A 25129-nucleotide genomic window follows, 5' to 3' on the forward strand; every position below is an offset into this window, starting at 1 on the left:
AGCTGTAGATCAGCTGTATTGAGCAGGCCAGCCCTGCGAGGACAAGGAACAACTGGTAATGAAACTGCCCCCCAGACAGCATGGCTAGAAACACTGTGCAGATGTACAGCCCCAGGGGTTTCATCGCTCGGTCCCAGCAACAGCCTCTGCAGTGAAACGACTCCGACAAAATAATTCATCTCGGCTAGCGGCCATTCCAATGGGGTGGGAAGAGAAGGATTTTCTCTAATCTCAGGATGATGGGCACTCCACATCCCATTCTGCTTGCATTTAAAATCACCTCTGATCTTCACATCGGCACACTCAGACTTGGAGCGTGTGGCTGTTAGAAATACAAAAACTCAAGGAAAGCCTGTGAAGGCAGTGGGGAATACGTTCGGTTGGGGAAGGCTGGGTGGCCTGTCCAGGAACATATAGGGGATACACCCGCCTGGAGGAGCCTGAAAGGCAAGATTGTGGCTTGAGTTACAGCCAACTAAGGCCACGTTGCTTCTCATGTGAGCGTTCGCTTGACAGCTTCCCATGCTGTAACGAGTGCAGGTTAATCTGACTCCCCAATTCACCTGATCTCGCCCAGTTGTTGAGCCCTGAAACACAGAGCCGGAGAAAGGTAGAGGACAAGACAGTAGATAACATACAAGGCCAGTAGAAGTGTGGTGCAGCTTGATCAGTTTCACGTGTGTGGCATTCAGCATGGCAAACTGCAGTCATTGAAGAAATCCAAGACCACCCAACCCCCTCCCACTGCAAGGAAAGGAGAGGTGGTTTGTAAGCCAGAGATTTAAAAATACACTTTGGCTTCTTTCCTTTGGTGAACCAAAGTCACAATTTCCAGCTTTTCCCTCCCACAACCATGATGGCAAGAAACTTCCCTTTTACCTGAGGACAGCTGAGAGCCCCATGCAATGTCTTGCTACCAAGAGTTGGGGCGTTAAGAAAAAAGTTGGCAAAATCACTGATTTTTCATTGGGGTAGAAGTACAGTGAGGGTGGGGGGTGGGTTGCAAAAAAAGGGAATAAGATTGAAGAGGAAGCTCTTTACTAGCCTGGCTATGAGGGGCTGGTAGCCCCCACCTGGAAGAGCACAACTGAGATTAACTCTCAGAGCTCTCAGAACAAATTATCTACATGCATCTGACAAAGTGGGTCTTTGCCCACGAAAGCTTATGCTCCACTAAATCTGTCTATAAGGTGCCACAGGACTCCTCGTCGCTAGAACAAATTATGGTTTTCCATTTTTTTGGGCTTTTTGGGATGGGGGGCAGGTTTGCCTGAAATACCAAAAAGCAAAAAGCTTTTATTTCCACAAGCAAAGGCTATCCACGTAAACCAAAAACCCTGGGGTCTCAGATGCTGAACCCATGCAAAGTTAGGGGAGAAGGGGAGAAGATCCAAAGTTTCTAGGAAAATCTGTGCATTTGCACCAAAAAGATGATTTTTCATCCCATTTTCCGCTCTGGGCCAAAAGCCTTTATAATGAAAGAAACAAAACCAAAAAAAGCCGCAAGTTTAATTATGGACTGAAACAAAACGCAGCCCAAACTGACAAACACGATTCCCCGGAAGTGCCTTGGCTGGCTCCCGCAGCAGCTGAGTGCTGGCTCTCACTCTGCAAAGACGGAGCTGCCCAGCACGTGTCATTCCACTGCTGCATTATTATCTGGGCAAATGATTCGGTATAAAGTGTAATTGTTCAATAAAAAGCTGGAAATGTGGCCATGCCCCAGGCTGGGCCAGCCCCTGCTTTAACTCACTCGCCGTTCAAACCGTTCAGCACAAACTTTGCAGCAAGTGATTCCACCTCCCCTTAGCACAGGAGCAGGCAATGGAAAGGCAGCCTTCCGGATGGGTTCTCAGGGAGTGCCAGACATCCCGGGCAAGCACCGGTGCGAGGCCACACGCCAGAGTGTCCTCCGGATGCAGAGGGACGGGACTTAGACCGGGAGTGCAGCCAGAAAGGGAGTCGGCCAGCGGCAGGAGGCTTTCCAGCCTGGAAGGCATTAGGAGGCTGAGTGGTGAGGATGACAAATAAACAGAGCTGGGAAGAGACCCTGCCACCATGCTGAAGCAGGGTAAATGCAGCTAAGTGATGTTAACAAAGGGCAGGCCGGCGAGTTTAGCACAGCATGGGTCCATTGCCGGTCTGCAGGAAATGTCTAGCTAGGGAACGAGTCTGTGGTTTCCTTCAGCTCCCATGGGGAACCCAGCAGCCATATGGGCATATTTTAAAATCTCAACAACCAAAAGCAACACGCCCACTTACCCACAGCACAGCAACCAAACGATTAGGGGGCGGAGCACATGACATATTAGAGGCAGCTGAGGGATTTGGGCTTATTTATCCTGCACAAGGGAAGAGCGAGGAGTGATTTGATCACAACCGTCAACTACTGAAAGAGGACGGAGAGCAGAGCCAGCCCAAGCTACAGGCTGACGGGGCTACCGCCCGGGGCGCCCCATTGTAGGGGGCACTGCGCGGGGCTGCCACACATGCGCTGGGTGCCCAAGGGCAGGGCTGCGCATGCACCGGGTGCCCAGGGGTGTGGCCGCACATGTGCCGCACTCCCGGGGGCGGCGCTGCGTTCCCAGGGCCCGGGGCGCACGAATGGCTCGGGCCGGCCCTGACGGAGAGAGGCTGTTCTCAATAGTGACAGATGACAAAATGAGGAGCAATGGACTCAAGTTGCAGATGGGGAGGTCTAGGTTGGATATTAGGAAAAACTCTTTCCCTAGGCAGGTGGTGAAGCACTGGAATGGGTTCCCCAGGGAGGGGGTGGAATCTCCGTCCCTAGAGGTGTTTAAGTCCCAGTTTGACAAAGCCCTGGCTGGGATGATTGAGTCGGGGTCGATCCTGCTTTGGGCAGGGGGCTGGACTCGATGACTCCTGAGGTCTCTTGCAACCCTGGGGTTCTAGGATTCTAGGAGCGAAGCTCACACTCAGTCCCACTTGCAAGCCTGCAGGCGCCTGTGCCTGGACCACAGAGATTCCCAGCGGGCTCCTCAAAGGAGCGGTCAGCCACGGGAAGGTTGTTCACACCCTGGAGGGGGTTAGGAGCCAGCGGTCTCATTCTCTTCTTGCAACTGCCACTGTTCCACTACTGGCTTCAGGGCAGGGACCTCAGTGACCCCAGTGTGAAAGGAGAATTCAGACCAGGACCCCAGTGGAGCCCGGGTGTGACAATCACAAAAGAGGAGGCCAGCCGGGTACAAGCAAAAAGCAGAGGGTCCAATGCCATCCTGGCTCACCCTGTGCATCTCCAGTGAATCCCGGGCTTGAGCTGAGAGTGCTAGAGCCTGGGAGGTTGGGTGCTGAGGGCCCTCTGCCCCACACCCCATGGAAGTTTCCTGTCTCCTGCCATGGCTGGTAGCTCAGAGGTCACAGCAGCCATGCAGGGCTGGAGGCTTAGCCGTGATGTGCCCCCATGACGAGGGCTCCCAGGAACGACGGCAGTACAAATAAAAAAGGTCAGTTTCGGACCGTTCCTCCAGCGCACAGTGGCGCGAAAGCCGGCTCAGCAGGCCATGGGATGAACGTGGTATCACACAGGGCAGAGCCGCTGTAGGGGCTTCTCCATCACCGGTCAGTGTAGAGGGGTGTGACTTGGGGAAGGGGGGTGTCTGGGGCCTCCTGTGCCGGTGCTGTAACACCCACGTGGGGCTCTAGGCACCTGGCACTAGGCAGGGCTCTGTCCCGTCACGGCTGCCTGAGGGCCTGGCCTGGTGCAGATGGGGCCAGTCACAGGAGCACATGAGAAGATCCTTCCACCAATCATGTTTGACTTGTTGAAAAGCCTGGCCTCCTCCCCGTCGTCCAGGATGTGATGGGGGAAAAGAAACTGAGGAAACCAGGCACTTTCACCTCATCAAGCCCCGGGCAGGGCTACTGCCATTTCTCCTGGTTGTTAGTGCCCATCACATTGGGTTGTAGGATTTAGAAACTTTCCCCCTAGGAACTGGGCTGAATTGACATAGGATACTGAGCAGACTCCAGACGGCCAGAGCTCCATCACTGAATCCCAGAGCACTAGAACTCGAGAGGTCATCAAGTCCAGTCTCCTGCCCTCTGGCAGGACCAAGCACCATCTAGACCATCCCTGACAGGTGTCTGTCTAACCTGCTTTTAAATATCTCCAAGAATGCAGATTCCACAACCCCCTCCCCCCACCCTGGGCAATTTATCCCAATGTTTGACCACCCTGACAGACAGGAAGTTTTTCCTAATGTCCAACCTAACCCTCCCTTGCTGCAATTTAAGCCCATTGCTTCTTGTCCCATCATCAGAGGCCAAGGAGAACAATTTTTCTCCCTCCTCCCTGTGACACCCATGATACTTGCAAACTGCTATAATGTCCCCTCTCAGTCTTCTCTTTTCTAAACAAGCCCAATTCTTTCAATCTTCCCTCATAGGTCATGCTTCTAGACCCTTACATCATTGTTGTTGCTCTTCTCTGACCCTCTCCCAATTTCTCCACATCTTTCTTGAAATGTGGTGCCCAGAATGGGACACAATACTCCAGCTGAGGTCATGTCCAGCTTGGGCTAGCTGAAACCAGGAGTCCAGCTGCACCTTAAGGACTAACCATTTTATTATGGCATAAGCTTTCCTGAGCTGCAAATCACTTCGTCAGATGCAGGAAGCAAAAGACAAAGGAAACAGATAGTAGGGGTACAGAGGTGGGAGTGTTACATCAGAGCTAACTCAGTCAGAGTGGAGGTGGATAAAAAGGTGATAATACCTAAAATGAAGAATTACTTATGGTAATGAGCTAGCCATTCCCAGTCTCTAGTCAGACCCATTCTGATGGTGTCAAATTTGCATACCAATTCCAGCTCAGAACTTTCATGTTGCGGCCTGTTTTTGAAGTTTTTTTGATAACTGCGCAACCCGGCGAGTTAGAAAGGAAAGTCTTTGTGCCCCGATCCCCTTGCTTCCCTGGTCCCTATTCCCAAATTCTTTGCTGCAAGGGCTTTACAATAGTATTCTCTATGCAGGGAGTGCTGTCTGCTCTGTAACCCAGTGCGCCCCTGTGCTGTGATGTGTGATTCCCATGATTCATCCACATGTTGTGATGTAGTGTCAGTTCCTTACTGGCCTCTGTGTGTAAGCACTGCCCAGCAGGTGGGCTGCCTAGGTCACGTGGACAAAGACCCAACCGGTCAGACCGGTTGAGGGCAGCGAGGGAACTAAGGAAGTGAGTGTGCGGGGGAAGGGGCAGTCTTGGGCTGGAACCATGAAGGAGACAGACTAAGGACGGGGCTGGGAATCTAAGGGCCCAGGTACCCCATCTCACCGGGGTCTGAGGCTTCCTGGTCCAGACTCCTATAGTGACATCACGGCTATGCTGTGCTGTATCCTGGAGAAGCAATAAACCCTCTCTATTCTACTGGCTGGAAGAGTCTGTTCTTGCTGCTATGAGGATGCAGGATTGGAGGAACCCCGACTCGTCATCACAGCAGGGCACGCATAACGCATGGTACTCACTTCCACAGGGATTCCCTAGCAACATGTGTGAACACAATTCATCAGGCGTAAGCATCCACATGAACGCACTTGTCATGTGTCACAATGCAGCAACTCCTCCAGTTCTCTTGACGGCTTCATGTGCACCACACGCCCACAAGATCCTGCGCCCTTGGACGGCTTCACAGCATTTGTAAATGTCAACACATCGGTTGGGCTGTTAGCCACTTGACGTGTCTTTTCACACCCTAGGCGCATGGTGACACATGTCAGAGACGATCTTATTAGCAGAGTGTTAACACATGTCAAAGGCGCCTATTGCTTGTTTTGTATTGTACAGAGATTCCTCTACCGTTTTCAAGAGATGGGAGCGGAGAGGGACTCCCCTCAGTTGGAAGCCCCCTGAGATGTACAGCCCCCGTTCAGCTGTGTATCCCTAACGGGCTTAAGTGGTTGGCTCTACATAAGGGGAGATCATGTTCATGGCACGCATATTAGATACAAAACACCCTTCTGGCAGGGGACAACCCACCACTACTTTATATTATCAGAACCCCAAAACAGAGCAAACCCAAACTGGCTGCTCCCTAAAACAGATTGGTCCAACTTACCCCACCTTCTTCTAGGCAGTCTGCAGACTACTGCTGATCAGACCCTTCCCTACAGAACCAGCAACAAACCCCCCTGCATTTTAAGCAGTTTTCAGTATATCCTAGAGGACTGACAAGTCTGCTGTGGTTTGGGTTCTGGTCCTGCTCCTGAATTCAAACTATGTGACCCAAAGATCTCTCTAGAAAGGGTGGAATCAGAACACACCATCCAAACAGGCTCTCGGGTAGTTCTGATCCAGTTACAAAGAATTCTGCTGGAGCAATCAAGAAACAAAAATATTCAGAACTCAGAATAGGGAGTGAATGGGAAGAAATATCCAAAGCCAGTCCAGGTTTGTTCACATTTATACACACTGGGCCCGTTTCTGGGGAGTAAAGGTATATCTATTCTAGCCCCCTAGTTCGAACTAGGGAGGCTAATGTAGGCATTCGAAGTTGCAAATAAAGCCTGGGATTTAAATATCCCAGGCTTTATTTGCATGTTCCTGTCCGGTCGCCATTTTTAAATTCCACTAGTCCGAAGTAACTGTCCGTGGCTACACGCGGCAGTGAAACGGCAATTTGAACTAAGTCCTTAGTTTGAATTAACTGTTACTCCTCCTGGAATGAGGAGTAAGCATATGTCTACACCCTTAGTTCGAATTACCCTTAGTTCGAATTACCGTTTCACTGCCGCGTGTAGCCCCGGGCAGTTACTTTGGACTAGTGGAATTTAAAAATGGCGACCGGACAGGAACATACTTCGGACTAGTGGAATTTAAAAATGGCGACCGGATGGGATATTTAAATCCCGGGCTTCATTTGCAACTTCGAATGCCTACATTAGCCTCCCTAGTTCGAACTAGTGGGCTAGTGTAGACATACCCTAAGTGAGAACAGAATTTGGCCAGCTGATTAGAAAAATATATCATCATGCCCTCTAGATTATAAGCAATATGCTGAATCCTGATCGATTTTTATGTGGTACAGCAGGCCACATTACCTAATGTAAGAAACAAAGGCATACAGGGTACAGAGGAATAATTAGGATTTCTCACTTACGCCATAAAATTGGATAACAAATGTATAATCATTCTACAGTCAATGATTCTGAATCAGGTTCATTGAGTTCCTTTTCTGTGGAGGACGGCAAAGTAAGCCAACATAAAAAACGACTCCAAATTCAATCCAATTTGTTACAATGCTCAAAATGGTTCTTTTAAAAAAGCCACGAGCCAGGCTCCAATATTTGCATTACAGGCAAATATGTGACCGTTCCCATATTTGCATGGGTCTAATGCCACGGCTAAAAGATGCTGAACATGCTGAAAAACTAACCTGAAATCAATCAAACCAAACTTTTGCCAATGCTCCCGTTCAATGCTGTGTGTGCAACAGAGAGCCATGGCTACATGGGGAAGACATAGAGTCCTAAGGTACAATTTTCAAAGCCGAAGAAGGGACTTGGGGCCAAATTTGCAATGGTATTTAGGCTTCTAAATACCTTTGAAAATCTGCCTCTTGGCTACACAGTCCCCGTTCATTTTAATTCAGTGCAGGGGAGCGGTCACCAAATTAAAAGGCTAATTAGAGACAAAGGCTCTGGACTGGGACTCACCATACATGGGTTCAATTCTGGGCTCTGCCCCCAAATTTGGGGCTGATTTTCAAAGGCACAGATGGGAGACAGTCCAGGGGGAGTCGGTACCCTGGCGGTTTTGAAAATTCCCCTTTCTTACACCTGAGTCTAGTGGACAGAGTCAGGAATGAATACTGCCTTGCGCTAGGTGCTGTACACGCACAATGAAAAGACAAGTCCCTGACTCAGGGGGTCTAATGATTTGGTGGCACCTTGGCCAAATCACCTATGGTGGGCTATTCAAAGCTGCTTAAGGGAGTTAGGTGCAAGTCCATTGCAATGTGGCGAGGGTTGGGTATCTAAGGGGACATCTACACAGCAGCTGGGAGCAGGCTTCCCAGAGCAGGTGGACAAACAGGCATTAGCTCAGCTGGAGCTAGTGTGCTGAAAATAGCAGTGTAGCTGCGGCGGCATAAGTGTCAGCTGGGACTAGCCACCTAACTACCTACACACGTGTCAGGCAAGTTCATAGGCTAACCCAGGCCGCTCCCTGTACTACGCCATCACAGTGCTATGTTTAGAGTGCCAGCTCCAGCAGAGCTGAGACCTACCTTTAGGTTCCTAAAAAATGCCAGCCTCCGTCTCGGAGGCTCAGGTCCCCATGGGTCATAATGGGCTAACACACCTTCCTCGTCCCCACTGGTTGCACGTTGTGTCTCTCTGGGGTATGGACCGTCTGTACAACACCTAGTACAACAGGCCCTGATCTCAGCTGGGGCCTGCGGTTGCTTAATGCAAAAGGGGGCTGATCGGGAGGGGACCGTGGTTTACAAACAGCAGAAGGGAAAATAAATAAGAGAAGCAAATGAAGCTCCAGGGAAAAAGTCTCTCCAAGTTGACAAGCAGCCCTGCGACTGTGAATGCGAGCGCCAGCACTGCTGATTACAGGGAAAGCCAGACACACGCAGCACGGTTTGCTCAAGAGATGGAGAATGACAGGCCACTCGGGGGAGATGAAAGGAGCAGACAGGATTCTTTCGCAGTTGCCTGCTGCAGCCTATGGTGCAGGCGGGAGGAAGTAGAGGGGTGGCAAGGAAAGTCTACACAGCTACCAGCTCAGAAACAAACCGGCAGTAGACAAAACCCTCTGTAGGCAGGGCAGCACCGGGGCTGGAGTCTTAGCCCCAGAGGCGCTGACACAGCTGCTGAGCCATGCAGCAGCCCACACTGGGTCTGATCACAGCGAGGCAAAGGCCGGGAGCAGTCGTGTGTGACGCTGCACAGCGAGAAGGGAGATGCCTGGGCTGTGCTGTGAGCGCGCGAAGGAGGGAAAGGAGGAGCCAGGCAGCGCTAGGGAGTGCTGGAACTAACGGGTCGCTTACCAGGTCCCCAGATGTGGCAGAGGATCCCTCTCTCCTCAGACAAGTGCCCACAGAGGGAGCCAAGGCAACAGAAAGGCAGCTCATTCATAGCGGGTACAAGGCAATACTGTTATCACAGTGCCTTATAACCTATGGAACTCACTGCTGCAAACAGCACGCAGGCAAAGAGCATAGCATGATATGGAACTGGGTTAGGCACTGGGATAGAGAATGAGAATGTCCCCTCCCCTGCCCAGTTACCTTAGACAGGGAAAAGGAGTCTGCTGATTCGGAGCATGAACTAGTTGATGGAGGGTGTTGGTGGGGGACTAGGAAGAAACAGCCCCTACTCCCTAATTGTTCACTGCAGGGTTTTACCTCTTCCTCTGATGCACCTGGCATTGGCCACTCTCACAGACTGGAGACAGGATTAGCTGGACCTTGGCTCTGGTCCAGTTGGGCAGCTCCCGTGTTCCTGTGAGCCTGGCCCTTGGCTTCACCTCCTGCTGGGGAAGGGCACGGTGGACTCTGAGATGCCATTGCTCTGCATCGGAAAGCAGATGCTGCATGGGCACGGGGGAGGGCAGCACCCCTGTTTTACAGCTTTCTCACAAAGCCCCCCAACTCCTGTCTGATGTGATGGGGCCATGAGATGGACAGGGACAGCGGCAGAGCTCACAACTGCCCTCCCTCCCAGATTCCACCTGCCTGCCTTCCCCAGCCCTGCGCTGCCCTCAGCCTCCTCTGCACTGGCCCAGCCTTCACACTCCCAACTCAGGAGGGGACGTGACATGGCCAGCCACTGTGCAGCCCTTCCAAAGGCATGCGACTTGCTTCCAAAGCCAGAGCATAGCCAGGAGTGGGCCTGTGTGGGCCGGGGCATACAGACCCACCCCAGTCCTGCCTCTGCTCCCAACGAAGCCCGGTGCCTTGCCCCCTTCACCTGGTGCTCCAGCTGGGCCAGGGGAGTGGATTTGGAGGCTTGCAAGTCTCCCTGCCCCATGCCCGCTCCCCAACAGGAGTGCAGGGCAGGCAGACTAGGGCAAGCCCCGTGTCCTGACCCCTGTCCCCAGCAGGAGCGCCTGGCTGGCGGACCAGGGCATGCCCTGATCCCTCTCCCTTGTTGGAGCACTGGGCAGGCAAGCCCTGGTGCCCTGACTTCCCTCCCTTCAGAAGTACCTGGCAGGGAGACCGGGAGGGTAGCGGGGGGAGGGCAAAGGGAATGGGGGTCCAGGGCACATATTTTATGGGGCCCCTGGCCAGAGCATCTATCCCTCCCCCTCTTCCACAGCGGCTTCGCTCCTTCCCCCCACTCATTGCCCACCCACCTGAAGTGGGGGCCGGCCTGTCCCACTGTGGCCCTGCCACTGCTCGGGTCTCAGGGCTCTGGCTTTGGGGAGGATCCTGGAGCCAGAGGGCTCTAGCCCTGCAAGGCGGGGGAGGGGCTGCTGGCAAAGCGGCTTGGACACATCCCCCCTGGGTGCCATTTGCTGCCAACTTCTGGCAGCTGCACCGGGGACATCTGGGGCCAGTTTGTAGCTGCCCTTCGCTGGGCCTTGGTGACTAGCACCAGCACCGAGTGCAGACCCGCCCCGCCAGCCTCCTGGCCCCTGCTACAAGGGATGTCCGGGAGGAGGCCAATACACCCGCTGTCACTATGGCAGCCGCGGCAGCAAGAGGCTCTGGCTAGGAGGGGGCTCAGGGATGTGCCAGGCATCCAACCTGCCCCCCCCCCAGAATCGGCCTGTCGCCCCTAAACTGGCTTTGCCTCCTGGAGGGAAAAAGCGGGTCTCCGATCTCCGCACCCCAGGCGTGACTCCGGAGTGACTCCGCTGAAGTTCACGGGGTTTACACGGGGGCGGGAGGGGAGAGAACCCGCAGCAGACTCTGCCCCTCGCTCCCCGGGAAGCCGCGGGGGGAGGCTCGCTGCGCGTGCCGGGCGCTGCCTCGAAGGGGCGAGCGGGCAGGGGCGGAGCCCGCGGCCGGCCCGGGCGGGGCTGGAGCGGCGTGGCGGGGCCCGGCGCGCGGTGCCAGGGCTAGTGCCAGGCGCAAGCAGCGCGCTGCGCGGCAGCAGGTAAGAGCGCTGCGGGCGGGCGGGCTGCGCGGGGCGGGACGGAGCCCGGGGCTGGGCAGAGATCGAGGCGCTACCGCCCCGAGGTTGCCCCTGCTCTTCGGCCCCCGGGGTCTGCCCCCTCCCGGCCCATGGGCGGAACAGCTTGGCCGGGGGCTGCAGGGACAGGAGCGGGCACGGGGGGGGGCGAGGAGCCCAGTGGCTGGCCCTGACGCCGGGGCTGGTCGCAGTAGGGGGAGACCCAGCCGGCCAGGCAGGAGTCTGGGGGCGCCTAGCCGGGAAGGACTCGCTGCCCTGGGCACTAGGACAGAGGCTGGGGACGCGGGCCCCGGGGAGCTGGGGAGGGCAGAGCCCCAGGAAATGGGCTGGTAGAGGAAGCTGTCCGGGAACTAGCAGGTGGATGGGAAGGGGGGGACCGCAGGACATTGCCCCTTTAAGAGCCCAGCACCGCTTCCCCTCGCTTGCTCCCGGGCCGCTGGTCAGTCCAGTGCCCTGGGATGGGGTCTTCTGCTCCCTCGGCTCTTAAAGGGCCAGTGCACTGGGTGATGTGGGGGCATGGCTGTAGCCTCGCAGTCTGGGTTAGGGTGCCATTGCCCTGAAAATAGCACCCTGATGCTGTGACTCCAGGGAAGGAGCCCTGGTTATGCAGGGGCTCGGAGGGAGGGGTCAGGGCAGGAGGCTCTGCCGGGGGGCGAGGATGCGCCTTCCCTTTAAGAGAAGTCGATTTGCTGCTGGGTCGCAAGACGAGCTCTTGGAGGGAGCTGGGCGTTTGAGCCAATCGCGCCTTTGCTCTCCATTATAGACCCACCAGTCCCACTTGGCACCCAGGCAGTGCCTCTCAGCCGCAGGTCACATGCTGCATGGGGGGGAAACTGAGGCAGGGGGAAAAGAAATGACTTCCCCAAAAAGAGTCAGTGGTGAAGCTAGAGCCCAGGAGTCCTGGCACCCTACCCAGTGTTGCCGTGTCCTTTAGCCCACAGCTGCTCTGGCCCCTCCTTTCTTTCTCCAACTCCCCCTTACTCTCTCCCCATGCCCTGCATTCCTCCCTCTGCCGGCCCGGGGGCCTGTCCTGGTGCTGATGTGGCCCCTGGATGACTCTGTGGCTGCCCCTCTCCTGAGCAGTAAGTGGCTGAAACTGATGCCAGTGACCCTATGCCGGTCTCTGCCTGCAGCCAGCTGTGGCAGCACTGCCCTGAGCAGGCATGTCCTGCTGAATCTCAGAGCTTTCCCCGTTTGCTCCCCTCCATGGCCCTGCCAGGGCCCAGGATTCTTGCTGCAAGGCATGGTGCCTGTTGCTGCAGAGAGCAGGGCTCACATCCACCACACCCAGCTCTCCACCATAGGCCCCGGCTCAGGCCGGTTCATCCCTGCACTTCACTCCCAGGTTCCCTCCCTGCTCGGTCTCTCTTCCTCTCCCACTGCCGGTCAGGACTCCTGGGTTCTGTTCCTCACCCACCGGACAGCAAGTCACTTCACAGCCTCACTTGTAAAATGGGGTAACGGTGCCCCCTGAAGGCGCAGGTATCATTGTAAGGTGGGAGGCTGAGAGAGCGGCATTCCCCATGGAGACAGGGACTGCCTGTGGCTCCGGAGCACCCCCATTCTTTTCCCTCGGGTCCCTCCCACTTCTCCATTCAGGCATAGCTGTTTGCTGTCAGAACCTAGGGAAGGCTGCCACACCCAACCTGCTACACTGGAGTGTGAAATACTTGGCAACTGCTCCAACCCTCCGCCCCCCCCCCGCCCCGGTCCTCTGGGAGCAGCATGTGGAAGGACAGACCAGTGACTGGGGTGTTAGAGGGAGACTTGGGCTTAAGTCTCTGCTCTGCCATAGACTCCATGTGGAACCTGGGGCAAGTCACTTGTCTCTGTAGCAGGACAGATCAGGTGCTAACCGGTATCTGGATTGCTGGAGGGAGGAAGGGTACCTGGGTGTTGAAATTAAGCAGTTGAGGTGTGTGGCCGTGGCTGCTGCCGTGGGACACCAGAAATGTCTGGGCACATGCTGACACAGCGTTGCTTTCTGGTGTTCCAGCTCAGAGCTGGGAGCTGGACTCTGACTTCGCTACTAACCCGGCTCTGAAGTGTATCTATGGGGCCAGGGGAGATCTCAGTCACTGCAGTGTAAACACACAGGAAGAGGTTCTGGATTTACACAGGAGTGAGGCAGGTCAGAACTAGGGATGTACAAATGCGGCTAAAAAGGTCTAACCACTAAAAAGCCTAGTGGTTACTGCAGGCTCTGCACAATAAGCCTTATGCTGCCGAGCCCACAGCAAAGTCTCCCTGGAAATGGGGCTGGTCAGGGATGCTGCTGGCTCCGTTCCTGAGGAGGCTTTGCAGCCTGCTCCCGGGGGCCAGGATGTAACCAGTGGCAGGAGAGAGGGGGTCACCCTTTCATGGTGACATGCCACTGGAGAGAGGACAAGGGCGAAACCAGCAGACCCCCCCCCCCCGTGGGAGATGAGACGGTCATCCCAGAGTGTGACAGGGCCATCCCCACTCACCTCTCCCCCCGCAGGACACAAGCTGTGGCTGATGCTTCCTGGGTGCTCAGGTGCTGATCCCTCAGGAGAGACCTCTGTAAATTCATGCTGGTTGGCGCCTGCTTGTTCTGCTAGGCCGCACATGCTGGGATTGCAGACGCACGGCCGGATCAAGCCCCTGCTCTGCTAGTCTAATAGGCTTTGTTCCCGCACGGAGCACAGCTTGAAATCACACTGAACAGAAATACGGGGGGCTAGTTCTAGTGCTGGCCATCTGTGAGAGCGGGGCTGTCGCCCTCCTCGGCAGATCTCGCTGCCCCCGGTCTCGTGTTCATTCATCTCAGCCGCGAGATGAAACGGATGGAGGGGTACATCGGATTGCAAAGCCACAAGCGCCTGAACTTGGACCTAGTTGTCTGTGTAAGACCCAGTGTCCCAGGGTGAAAAGCTCCATGTGCAGAATTCTCCCCACTCCGCATTCGCATTTCTGGCATGAACACACGGGGCTGGCTGAGGTTGTTTTGTTCAGGGGAGGGCTGCATGTGGGCCACAGGTATAGAGAAAGTCATCCTGCCCTTCCTTCAACACGCACAGCCAGGAAGAGCCGCGGATACAGCCCGATGCTTTTCTGTGGTGATGCTGTTCCCCAGGTGGGGGCAGCAATCCCTTGGCTAGTTCTCTTCCCACTGGCTAGCACCTTCCCAGCCAAGCACCCTTGGGAACCCAGCAATTCCCTGAGCAGGTGAGAGAAAACGGCGAGATCTTGACTCTCTGCAGGGGCTGACATGATGCTCCCTGCCTGGTGGGGGTGAGATGAAGGGTGGGAGCCAAGCTGTTGCTGGTCCAAGGCTTTGCAGAAAGGAGACAAAGGGAGCTCAGGGGTGTGAACTAAGGATTGGTGTGTGCAAAGCGTGGCCCTTGCAGGCTTCCCCCAGCTCCAGCCAGGAGGAACAGGTGGAGAAAGCACCCCTTTCATAAGTATGGGAGATGGGCTCGTGAGAGATCACACTCCTGGATTGACATTCTAGCCTCCATTCAAACTCAAATGCCGAACCTTAATCCAGAAGCCCATGTGCTTGTTGTCCAGTTCTGTCTACACAGCACAGACCTGCTCCTGTCTCACCCGCCCTCGTCAGGTTTGTGGGTTATTTTAAATCTCAGTTAATCTCCCAGAAATCCTTCCAAAAAGGAGCCTGGTGCCATGCTGTGCAGCCAGACCACCTCCGAGGTGCGAGCAGCCCTCTCTAGTGCAGCAGAGTTAACTCTGAAACCTAACGATCACGGCAAGTAACAACATGGTTAACTACTTCACTGCCGGTCCATTTAGTGGAAACATCCCCCACTCTGGTATAGGGAAGGTGCCACTATTTTGCCCCAATCCCTCCCTACCAGTCAGATCTCTTGAGGGAATCAGTCTCTGACCTGACCCCTTCCAGGTCGATGGACCAATTCCTAGACACAATGTTACTCTTGCAGGCTAAGCGACCTGTTTTGGAGGCAGGGAAACCACACAAGCCACAATAAGAGCACGGCTGCCGTGTGGGAGAGAGCGAGCATCCCCACACAAGCACCGCTTGTCGATCTCCTCTGTAACACGCTGCATCAGCTTGGCACCTGCCCCTTTACATCCGCTGTCGGGAAGAGGCACTTACAGCCCTGCGTCGTTTTGTGATCCTATGGTTAATCTAGCCGAGGAGGGGCGGGGGCAGGGGAAAAGCACACTGTGGATTTATATGGTGCAATAAAATGCCCAGGCTTTGCCCGGGTGTTGATTTACCACAAGAGTCTCATTGCTGGAGTGGGACCGCTGCTCCCCTGCTGTAATCAGTCAGGCTGGCTGGGACACGGAGCCACTGCAGGGCCTGGGTCCATAAATCTCAGCTCCTCCATCACAGAACGGGGCAGCCCTGCTGTATCGGGGATGGGGGCAGGCAGGGCTGCCCAAGGAGATGGCCTCTCCAGCGCTGTCCTTCCAGGAGTGCAGCCAGGTGCATGCTGCAGCTTGAGCCCAGGTATGGGGGAGGGATTATCAAAGGGGGCAGAGGTTTTGTTGAGCCAGAGCCCAGTCTCTCGCGATGGGTCCCCGGAGCCCCTAATTGCTAGCACTTGGCCATGGAGCTGCTATTGGGGTCTCACCTTCCCCGTTGTCAGAGTCAGGGGCCGTCTCTTCTTTTTCTCATGAAGATCTCATCCCTCTCTCTCACTGCACCCTTCAGGCATCCTGAATCTCCCCTCTGGCAGCATGACGGAGCATGAGGACTTTGCCAGCCTGGCCGGGTACTGGAATGCCTCGGACAGCTCTCAGTTCAGCCCCGCCAGCATCATCGTCCCCGTGGTCTTCTCCCTCATCTTCCTCCTGGGCACGGTGGGCAACAGCTTGGTGCTGGCGGTGCTGCTGCGCAACGGCCAGATGGGCCACAACACCACCAACCTCTTCATCCTCAACCTCAGCCTGGCCGACTTCTTCTTCATCATCTTCTGCGTCCCCTTCCAGGCCACCATCTACTCTCTGGAGGGCTGGGTCTTCGGCTCGTTCATGTGCAAGGCCGTGCACTTCTTCATCTACCTCACCATGTACGCCAGCAGCTTCACGCTCGCGGCCGTCTCAGTGGACAGGTGAGCAAGGCCGACACCTGCCCTGGGGCCGCTGGGCCTACCAGATGCCCCAGTTCTCAATCCATGTGAGGACTTTCCCTCTTATCCCATGGCAACTTACTTTACTTAAGAGCCTTTGGTGAGGGACCTTGTGAAAGGCTTTCTGGAAATCTAAGTACATTATATCCACTGGATCCCCCTTGTCCATGTTGACCCCCTCAAAGAACTCTAGCAGATTAGTAAGGCACGATTTCCCTTTACAGAAACCATGTTGACTTTCCCCCAACAAATTGTATTCATCTATGTGTCTGACAATTTTATCCTTTACTATAGTTTCAACTAATTTGCCCGGTACTGACGTTAGACTTACCGGTCTGTAATTGCCAGGATCACCTCTAGAGCCCTTTTTAAAGATTGGTGTCACGCTAGCTATCTTCCAGTCATTGGGTACAGAAGCTGATTTAAAGGACAGGTTACAAACCACAGTTAATAGTTCTGCAATTTCACATTTAAGTTCCTTCCGAACTCTTGGGTGAATGCCATCGGTCCCGGGGACTTGTTACTGTTTGGTTTATCAATTTGTTCCAAAGCCGCCTCTAATGACACCTTAGATGACGTGGTGCTCGGGTGAGAGAAAGGGCATCAGACAGAGAGATTCTAGCCCTGTGAGTTAATAGAGGACTTGCCTTTCCATCACTGTCAGACCGTGACTAACACACGTTGACGAATGAGCAGTTTAGACGCCCCAGCATCTGGCCAATGATGTGATGCACAGATGGTGTGTTCAGACTGGGGGCCAAACTCAATTCCTGGTATAATCAGCGAGAACTCCGCTGTCTGCATTGTGCCTGTTTACAGCAGGGCTGGCTCTGGCTTTAGCCTACAACGGACCCAGTGTCATCTCACAAAAATATTAAGCCAGATGCTCTGCTGGAATAAGTCAGCAGAGCTCCCCTGACTGCCCCAGCTAGAGTAAATCAGCATCAATGTGCTCGTTTGGCCCATTCTGCCTTAGATGCAGCCATAGGCGTGCACAGCACATTTCATTAGGGTGTGCACCCAAAGAATTTTTTAAAAATGTACTTTGACCCCCATTAGCCACACCTCTGACCCCTGTTAACCACGCCCCTGACCCCCATTGGCCACACCTCCTGACTCCCATTGGCCACACCTCCTGACTCCCATTGGCCACACCTCTGGAGGTAACACTCTGGGGGCAAGATGGGCACATAACCAGAAGTAAAAGGTGTCATGTGACCCCCCTCTAAGGACTTTTCCCACCATCCTCTTACCAACAGGGATTAATTTGGCCCCCACCAAACCCCCCTCATGCAACTATCCTGCAATTGCATTAACCCACTGGGTGTGACATTAACTTGGGGGCGGAGAGGCAGGGGGAAGTGTTCCCTCAGTTTTCTCCCATGAGCAGAATGAATTTTGTGTTGTGCACCAGTACTGAGTTCATGTGGCTTGTTTGGATGTGCCACTGCGGCACCCAAGTTATTAATAAATATCTCATAAACCTTTACCTTTTCCCTCTCTGCCATGTCTCCTCCCCTTGCTCCATCAGCTCCCCTGGTGCTTGCTGCCCCCAACCCCTCATCCTCCTCTGCTGTCCTGACTCCTGCCCTTCTCATTGCCCCCCTCCACCAGCCCTTCTCTCCCCCCTGTGCCACTCCTCCAGTAGCCCCACTCTGATCATGTGAGCTACCCCTCCTCATCCCCTCTCCTAACACCTCCCTCTACACACCTGCTCTGCCTCTCTCCTCTGGTGCTGGTCCCTCCCCTGCAGGTGTCTGCCCTTCTGCTTCACACCCAGAATCCCCTGGCATCTGCACCTTCCCGGTGCTCCCCCTTCCCTTACTGCCCCTGCCCCCTTTTTCCCTGGTGCCCACCCCCCCCCCACCGTCTGCCCCCATTCCCCTCATGCCCGTGCCCTCACACATGCCTTGCTCCATCCCTGCCTTCCTCATGCCCACCCCTTCTTTCAAGCCTTCTCCCAGCACCTCTCCCTTCCCCCGCTAACCCCCATTGCCTTTACCCTCTCCTCTTCCAGCATCACCCTGTCCCCCCTCCCGCTGACACCTCCCCTCCTGCCCTTTTCCTCATTGTCTGCACTTGGCCCCCCTGGCATTTGTCTCTCCTGCACCCTGCCCCTTGGTATCTTCCCCTTTCTTCTCCTGACCTGCCCCCTCCCCTCAGCACAAGCCCCTTCCTCTCCCACCCCTTCCATCCCCTCCCTTACCTTATCTTCGGCTTCTGCCTTCCTATTTGTGGGGCTGGAGTCAGAGCCAGCCCAAGCTACAGGCTGGCTGGGCCCTAGCCTGGGGCGCCTCAGGGGCACCGCACCATGCTGCCGGGCTGGCGGGGGCACTCCTGGACGCCTCAGGGGCACCGCACCATGCTGCCGGGCCATGCAGGGCGGGGGCTCTCCCAGGCTCCTCAGGGGCGCCACGCCGTGCTGGGCGGGGGCTCTCCCAGGCTCCTCAGGGGCGCCCCCAGACATCTCAGGCATGCTGCGCGGTGCTGCCGTACTGGGCAGGGGTGCTCCCAGGCGCCTCAAGGGCACTGCGCCATGCTGGGCGGGGGTGTTCCTGGGCGCCTCAGGGGCGCTGTGTCGTGCTGCCAGGCTGGGTGGGGCCCAGGGCGCAAAAATGGCTCGGGCTAGCTAGCCCAAGACATTAGGGTGTGCCTGGGCACACCCGGCACACCCCGTGTGTACGCCAATGTATGCAGCATTCAGAAACATGCTTTGGTTCTTGTTGTGTATTGGGCCCCGAGCCCGACTTCCTGTGCCCATACAGCAACTGCTGGACACCTGCATAGTAGGTCAGGAGACCCGTGGGTTTGGGACAGGACAGCTGCCCAGTTTTGGCCATCCTGCCCCGATGTCACCCCATGTGCCCGACAGTGGGAAGTGTCTGTTCTTCCCAGGGATCGTGCTTCGGTTACATTCACTGCTGGGGTGGGGGTGAGGATGGCACATTAGCTCTGCAATTCAGACATCTGCATTGGTATCTGAGGCGGAAGGTGGAAATGCTTTGAGCTCTGCAGATACTGCTTTGATTGCTGCTGTATAAATACTTGCCCATCGATTGAGCTGGTCTGTGCCTCAGTTTCTCCCACTGCAGAATGGAACTAAGGATCCTGAACTTCTTTAGAAAGCAACAGATCTCAGAGAGCTTTACATCAAAGCTACCCTCTGTGCACAGATAATTAATCACTATTGCTATCTTACCTCCCATGGCACCTCTTTTTAAGCTCTTCCCAAGCTCTATAGGACTATTACTATTCTATCGCAGGGGTGGGCAATCATTTTCACAGGAGGGCTACTTAATGAAATTTTGGTCCATGGTCACAGGCCAGCTTCACCCCCTGGAAGGGGCGGGGCCTGGGGTGGAAGGGGCAGGGCTGGGGACTAGAATTGGCTGGGGCTGGAGACTTTGAATTCAAGACCACAGCAAAGGGCTCGTGGTTCTCTGCCCCACCGCTATCACGTTGCCTGGCAGCCGCCCGGAGCTGCTGTGGCTATTTAAATGGCTCGCAGCTCCAGCCCCTACCAGAAGCGACCAGGAGCCGTGAGCCATTTAAATCGGATCCTGCTGCCTGAGCCATTGCCTGGGCATTCGGTGGCACAGGCAGCGGGATATCACTAGGAAGTGGCCAGATGCAGCCTATGGGCCAGACCCAAATGTTTGGCAGACGGGATCCGGCCTTTGAGCTGCATCTTGCCCAGCCCTGATCTGCTGAAATTCTTTCAGGGGGTCAAACGACATGTAGACAAGGGTGATTCAGAATGGAGCTAGTGTACAGGTTGAACTGCTCTAGTCCAGCACCCTCAGGACCTGACCGTGCCGAATCTGAGAATTTGCTGGACCACGGGAGGTCAATACTGTCTAGCAGCATCACCAACACTGCCACTGCTTGCTGGGCCCTTAGAAGACATTTGAGCCAAACAGCAGCACAGAACACTGAGAGCCAGGACTGGAGACTGTAACAAACTTTATAGGACTGTGGGAAACTTGGCCACACCCATGCTAAGTGGACATCTGGCTCTCTAAAATCATGCTGGACCATGGGTGTTGCTGGACCAGAGAGGTTCTTTTTTAAGGTCCCTCCCCAAAGGCGCTTAAGGAGTCATGGGATAAAATAGATCAATAACTGGTTACAAAATAGGAAACGAGGGGTCAGTTTTCACAGTGGAGAAAGGTAAATAGTGGGGGGAACCTTATTTGGGCCCATACTATTCAGCCTATTCATAAATGATCTGGAAAAAGGGGTCATTGATGAGAGGATCACGTTTGCAGATGACACACAATTACTCAAGATAATTACGTCTAAGTTGACGGCAAAGAATTAAAAGGATCTCCCAAAACTGGGTAACCAAATAGCAGATGAAAGTGAATGTTAATAAATGCAAAGTAACATAATCCCAACCAGACATATACAGCAACGGGGTCTAAATTAGCAGCTACCATTCTAGAAAGAGATCTTGGAGTCATGGTGGGTGGTTCTCTGAAAACATCCACTTCATGTGCAGTGACCGTGAAAAAAACTAATCAAGTGTAGGGAACTTTAGGAAAGGGATAGAGAGGACAGAAAATAGCCTCCTGCCACTGTATAAATCCATGGTACGCCTCCCCCATGAGTACTTTGTGCTGTTCTGGTCACCTCCCCTCAAAAGGAGATATTAGAATTGGAAACGGTACAGAGAAGGGCAACAAAAGGATGAAGGGCATGGACCAGTGCCCGTACGAGAGGAGATTAGAGACTGGGTTTGTTCAGCCTAGAAGAGAGATGTCAAGGGGAGCTGTGCAGGGGGCTAGTGTGGAGAAAAACGTGCCATTTGCCCCTTTACATAACACAAGAACCCAAAGAAATTCACAGCCAGGAGGTTTACAGCAAACATAAGGAAGCTTTTCTTCACTCAACACCCAGGCCACCTGGGGAACTCACTGCCTGGGGAGGTTGTGAAGGCCACACGTGGAAAATTTGGTAAGTTCCTGGCAGGAAGGTCCCTCATTGGCTACTAGCGAAGATGCTCAGGGACACAGTCCCGTGCTCTGGGCGTCCCTAAGCCTCTGCCTGCTGGGCGACAGGCGAAGAATCACTTGATAACTCCCTAGTCAGTTCATTCCCTCGGAGGCATCAGGCACCGGTCACTATCAGATGACAGGATTCTGGGATAGACAGACCATTGGTCTGAGCCAGCATGGCCGTTCTTGTGTTCACTTCCCTCACCATGGCAGCATCGCCCCCTACGGGAACGTCCCAGCAGTTATTTGTTATTGGTACTGTGGCGTCAGGGACCAGAATCCCGTTGTGCCAGGTGCTGTGTGGGGTAAGAAGAGAAGAGCATCCCCACCGGAAGAGCCCGGGGCAGTAAGATAGGCCAGAGCTGGACTAGGACCTCAGCGACACATCCCAGGACTGCCGAGAGAGATGCTGGGAGGACGTCAGTGATCCTAGGTAGTCAGGCGCTTAGCAGTATCTCTGGGACAGTGGTTGATAAATCACTAAGGCCTCTTCTCCAGAGGTGGCTTACAGTACATGCTGTGGGGTCGCCCACCCGTGTACTGGCTCAAAGCTGAGCCCCGGCAGCCCATGAGGTTGGGCTGAACCCTAACACGAGGGGAGATGGCTCATGGTGCAGGAGGCTCCACGCTACAGGCAGAAATACAAGTTCCAGGTGTGGTGGGCGAGGGCATTTCTCCAGCTTGCTCAGTCTCTTAAGGCCCCAACAGCTGCCCCCACTGCAGTGCCCCGCCCGCCTGGGTTCAGGTTATTCTCCGCCTCCCCCGCTCCGGAGCGTTGCTGCAGAACGTTGCTGTGCTCCACCCCAGAGGTGGCTGTGCGTCAGCAAAGGATGCAGGCATCCTTGTGACAGGCGAGCGGGGTGGCTGCAGAGGATGACCCTTTGTGCTGGCTGAGTTATACTCCTGAGCTGTCGGCTGTGTGTGTTGCCAGGGATGAGCTCCGATAGCGTGTGGCAGCTGAGCCTCGCTCCCTGCTTGAGAACAGGCTTAGACTGGAGCAGTGAAGGGCTTGTGCGTGCATTGACAGCTACTCCCCCTCTCCCCCTCCCCAGCCCCGCAGTCTCCTGGCCACAGGTCAGCTAGGATCCCAGCTGTCTCCCTTCCTAGCTGTCACCTGCACCCGGGTCCCTGCCGGGACTGGCACACTGAACGGTTTCAGCTCTCCGGGGGTCCTGCAGACAGATGTTCCCACTTGGCCTCTCACCTGCTGAGGTGGGGGAGGGAGCCGAATGCAGTGCTCCTCCTGCTTGCTGCTCTGCTCTCCCAGCCTCCTGGCGCTTGCAGGACGCTGCTGGAGGTGCCGTGCTGGGGCAGGACAGGCAGGCAGCAAGCAGCCGCGAGGGCATTTACTGGCCCCAGAAACCAGCCCAATTCTGAGAGAAAGAGTCTTCGTTTCCGGCACCTCCAGCTCCTCCCCTCTGGACCGGCGCAGTCCAGGCCCCAGGGAGCAGCGCGGCCAGATCCCAGCCCCATGGCAGTCAATGGAATGACTCCCGGGGCTGTCGATTGGGACCCGTCCCGAAGGTCTCACACCAAAGTTCTCATTCTCAGCCAGGCAGAAGCACAAAATCTTCCTTTCAGTGGAGGGGGGACCCTGGGGCGGCGTGGGCTGCCAGGTGAGGGGGCTGAGGCTGGGACCTGTGTGTGGGGTTGTGCCCTCCCCGGGAGAGCCCGGAGGGAACGCACTCCGTCCCTGAGGAGAGGGAGCATTGTGTGCTATGCAGGAGTGGCCTCCTCTCTCCAGCCAACGCTGAGGGGAAAAGGCCCAGCCCCCGGTGTCTCGAGGGAGCGGATGGGACCTAGGTTAGGAAAACCCCAACTAGGGTTTAAAACGCTGCCGTACCCAGGGCCGGTTTCCCCAGGGGCAGCATTAAGAGGTGTCGACAGGGCGAGGGCCCTTCCTTAGTGATGTCGTGCCCATTTGCTGAGGCTGGATGTAGGCCTGCAAGGAATCCCAGCAGGAATCCCACAGCCAGTGTCCAAGGCACAGTCCTCCATGTCCCTGACCGCAGCCCGTTTGTTTCATCTCCAGGTACCTGGCCATCCGCTACCCACTGCGCTCCCGGGAACTGCGGACCCCCTGTAACGCGGTCGCCGCCATGGCGGTGATCTGGGGCCTCTCTGTGGTCTTCGCGGGTCCGTACCTGAGCTACTACGACCTGATCGAGTGGGAGGCCAGCTACATCTGCATGCCCGGCTGGGAGGAGTGGAAGCGCAAGATCATAGACACCAGTACGTTTGCCTTTGGCTACGTGATCCCCGTGCTGATCATCAGCCTCTCCTACACCAGGACCATCAAGTACCTGTGGACGGCCGTGGACCCCCTGGAGGACATGTCTGAGTCCAAGAAGGCCAAGCGGAAGGTGACCAAGATGATCATCATAGTGACCATCCTCTTCTGCCTGTGCTGGCTGCCCTACCACGTGGTGATCCTGCGCTACCTCTACGGGGACTTCCCCTTCAACCAGGCCACCTACGCCTTCCGGCTACTCTCTCACTGCATGGCCTACGCCAACTCCTGCCTCAACCCCATCGTCTACGCCCTGGTCTCCAAGCACTTCCGCAAGGGCTTCAAGAAGGTCTTCAGCTGCCTCCTGAGGAAGAAGGCCCGCAACAAGGTCCACGTGGTGCACGCTGCCCACACGGTGCCTGGCTTCGAGGCGGGCTCCACGGAGGTGTCCCAGATGAACGAGGAGAACCACGGGCAGCAGAACGGGTGTGAGCTGGATGCAGGAACCCTCATGGTCCAGTCAGGCACCTCCAGGCCTCTTTGCATCTCCTAGTAGTGAGGCTCTGTGCTCTTGGGCAGCTGCACCGTGTGGCCAGCGGCAGGGAGAGGCCTCTGCTCGCTGGATGATGGAGAGGACGTGAGGGACAGTCCCAGAGAGCCCCACGCCTACCCCCGGACTTCAGTTTCTCCTGGCAGGCCATGGGCCCAGCGGTGTCCGAGCACTGCTACGGAGTGTCCCATGTGAGAATGGGCCTGCCAGGGAAGGAACAGACCTGGGCTTACACCAGAGCCACGGCCCTGCTGGACTAAAGTTCCCTGCCTTTGTGAACGGAGCAGAGACTGGCAGCACCGGCCCAGCTCCTCTGATTGCGCCCAGGTTGGCTGTCAGTGCTCTCTGCTCTCTGCTCCTTCGTTGCAGCCTCGCTCACTAATGCCCATCCCTGCCTTGCTCTGGCTGGGCAGCTCTGCTTTTTGCCTCATTGACGTGGCTTCTTGTTCTGCCAGCGTTTCTTCCCATCTCCTGCTCCTGACACAGTGTGGCTGGGGGCAGCTTCCCAGCCCCGTGCTCGTCCCCCTGCACTCATGCGCTGGCAGGACCTCAGCAGCCTACGGGCAGATGGTTGCTGGGACGACTGTGCCAGTTTATTGATTAGGCGAGGGGCCTCGCTCGGAGAGGAGAGCACAGAAACTCAGACCGTGCGCATTTCCCACCACACCACTGACTCCACTGTCCCAGCCACGTGCTCGTCCCCCTGCACCCATGACCGTGACCACGTGCTTGCCTTCAGACCCATGATCCTTGCCCACTTACTCCCCACCAGCCCTGCACAGCCAGCTCCTGCCCACATGCCCCCCCCAAGGGTGTTGTTCACCCTGAAACACCTGCCACGGGCCCAGCTCCAAGCATGGGGAGAATCCTCCCAGCGCAGCCTTTCTGTTTGATCTGCCCACTTCCCCGGCGCAGCCTTCCTCGGTGCTTGTGCTCTGCAGTGCAGGCGGGTCCTCAGCAGCCTACGGGCAGATGGTTGCTGGGACGACTGTGCCAGTTTACTGATTAGGCCGTGGCAAGCCCGACACTGTAACCTGTGTGCCCCCCTGCAAGTAATCCCAGCACAGGCGCTCGGCTGCATCTGGGGCTGCCCGTGCCAGGGCTCTCCTTTGCACACGCGAGGGGCTCTCCTTTGCACGCGCGAGGGAGACGGGGCTGTACTGACTGTAGA

General features: G+C 55.7%; 1 protein-coding gene across 3 annotated transcripts in view; it reads left to right on the forward strand.

The window, feature by feature from the left end:
* LOC102445733 (galanin receptor 2b-like) overlaps positions 1-24792 on the forward strand; it is a 32377-nt gene extending 7585 nt beyond the window's left edge. The window contains exons 1-3 of one of the 3 annotated variants that reach the window (XM_006124565.4): positions 10924-11064; positions 15764-16163; positions 23211-24792. In XM_006124565.4, coding sequence (XP_006124627.2) covers positions 15790-16163; positions 23211-23961 — 1125 coding nt within the window. In that variant the 5' untranslated portion in view covers positions 10924-11064; positions 15764-15789 and the 3' untranslated portion in view covers positions 23962-24792. Of the gene's footprint in view, positions 1-10923; positions 11065-14128; positions 14290-15763; positions 16164-23210 lie in introns of those variants that run through there. The other 2 variants (XM_014574284.3, XM_025185400.2) reach the window with 2 other exon arrangements.
* Positions 24793-25129: the final 337 nt, after the last annotated feature.

The sequence above is a fragment of the Pelodiscus sinensis genome, chromosome 16, assembly GCF_049634645.1.
Source record: "Pelodiscus sinensis isolate JC-2024 chromosome 16, ASM4963464v1, whole genome shotgun sequence".
Lineage (NCBI taxonomy): Eukaryota > Metazoa > Chordata > Testudines > Trionychidae > Pelodiscus > Pelodiscus sinensis.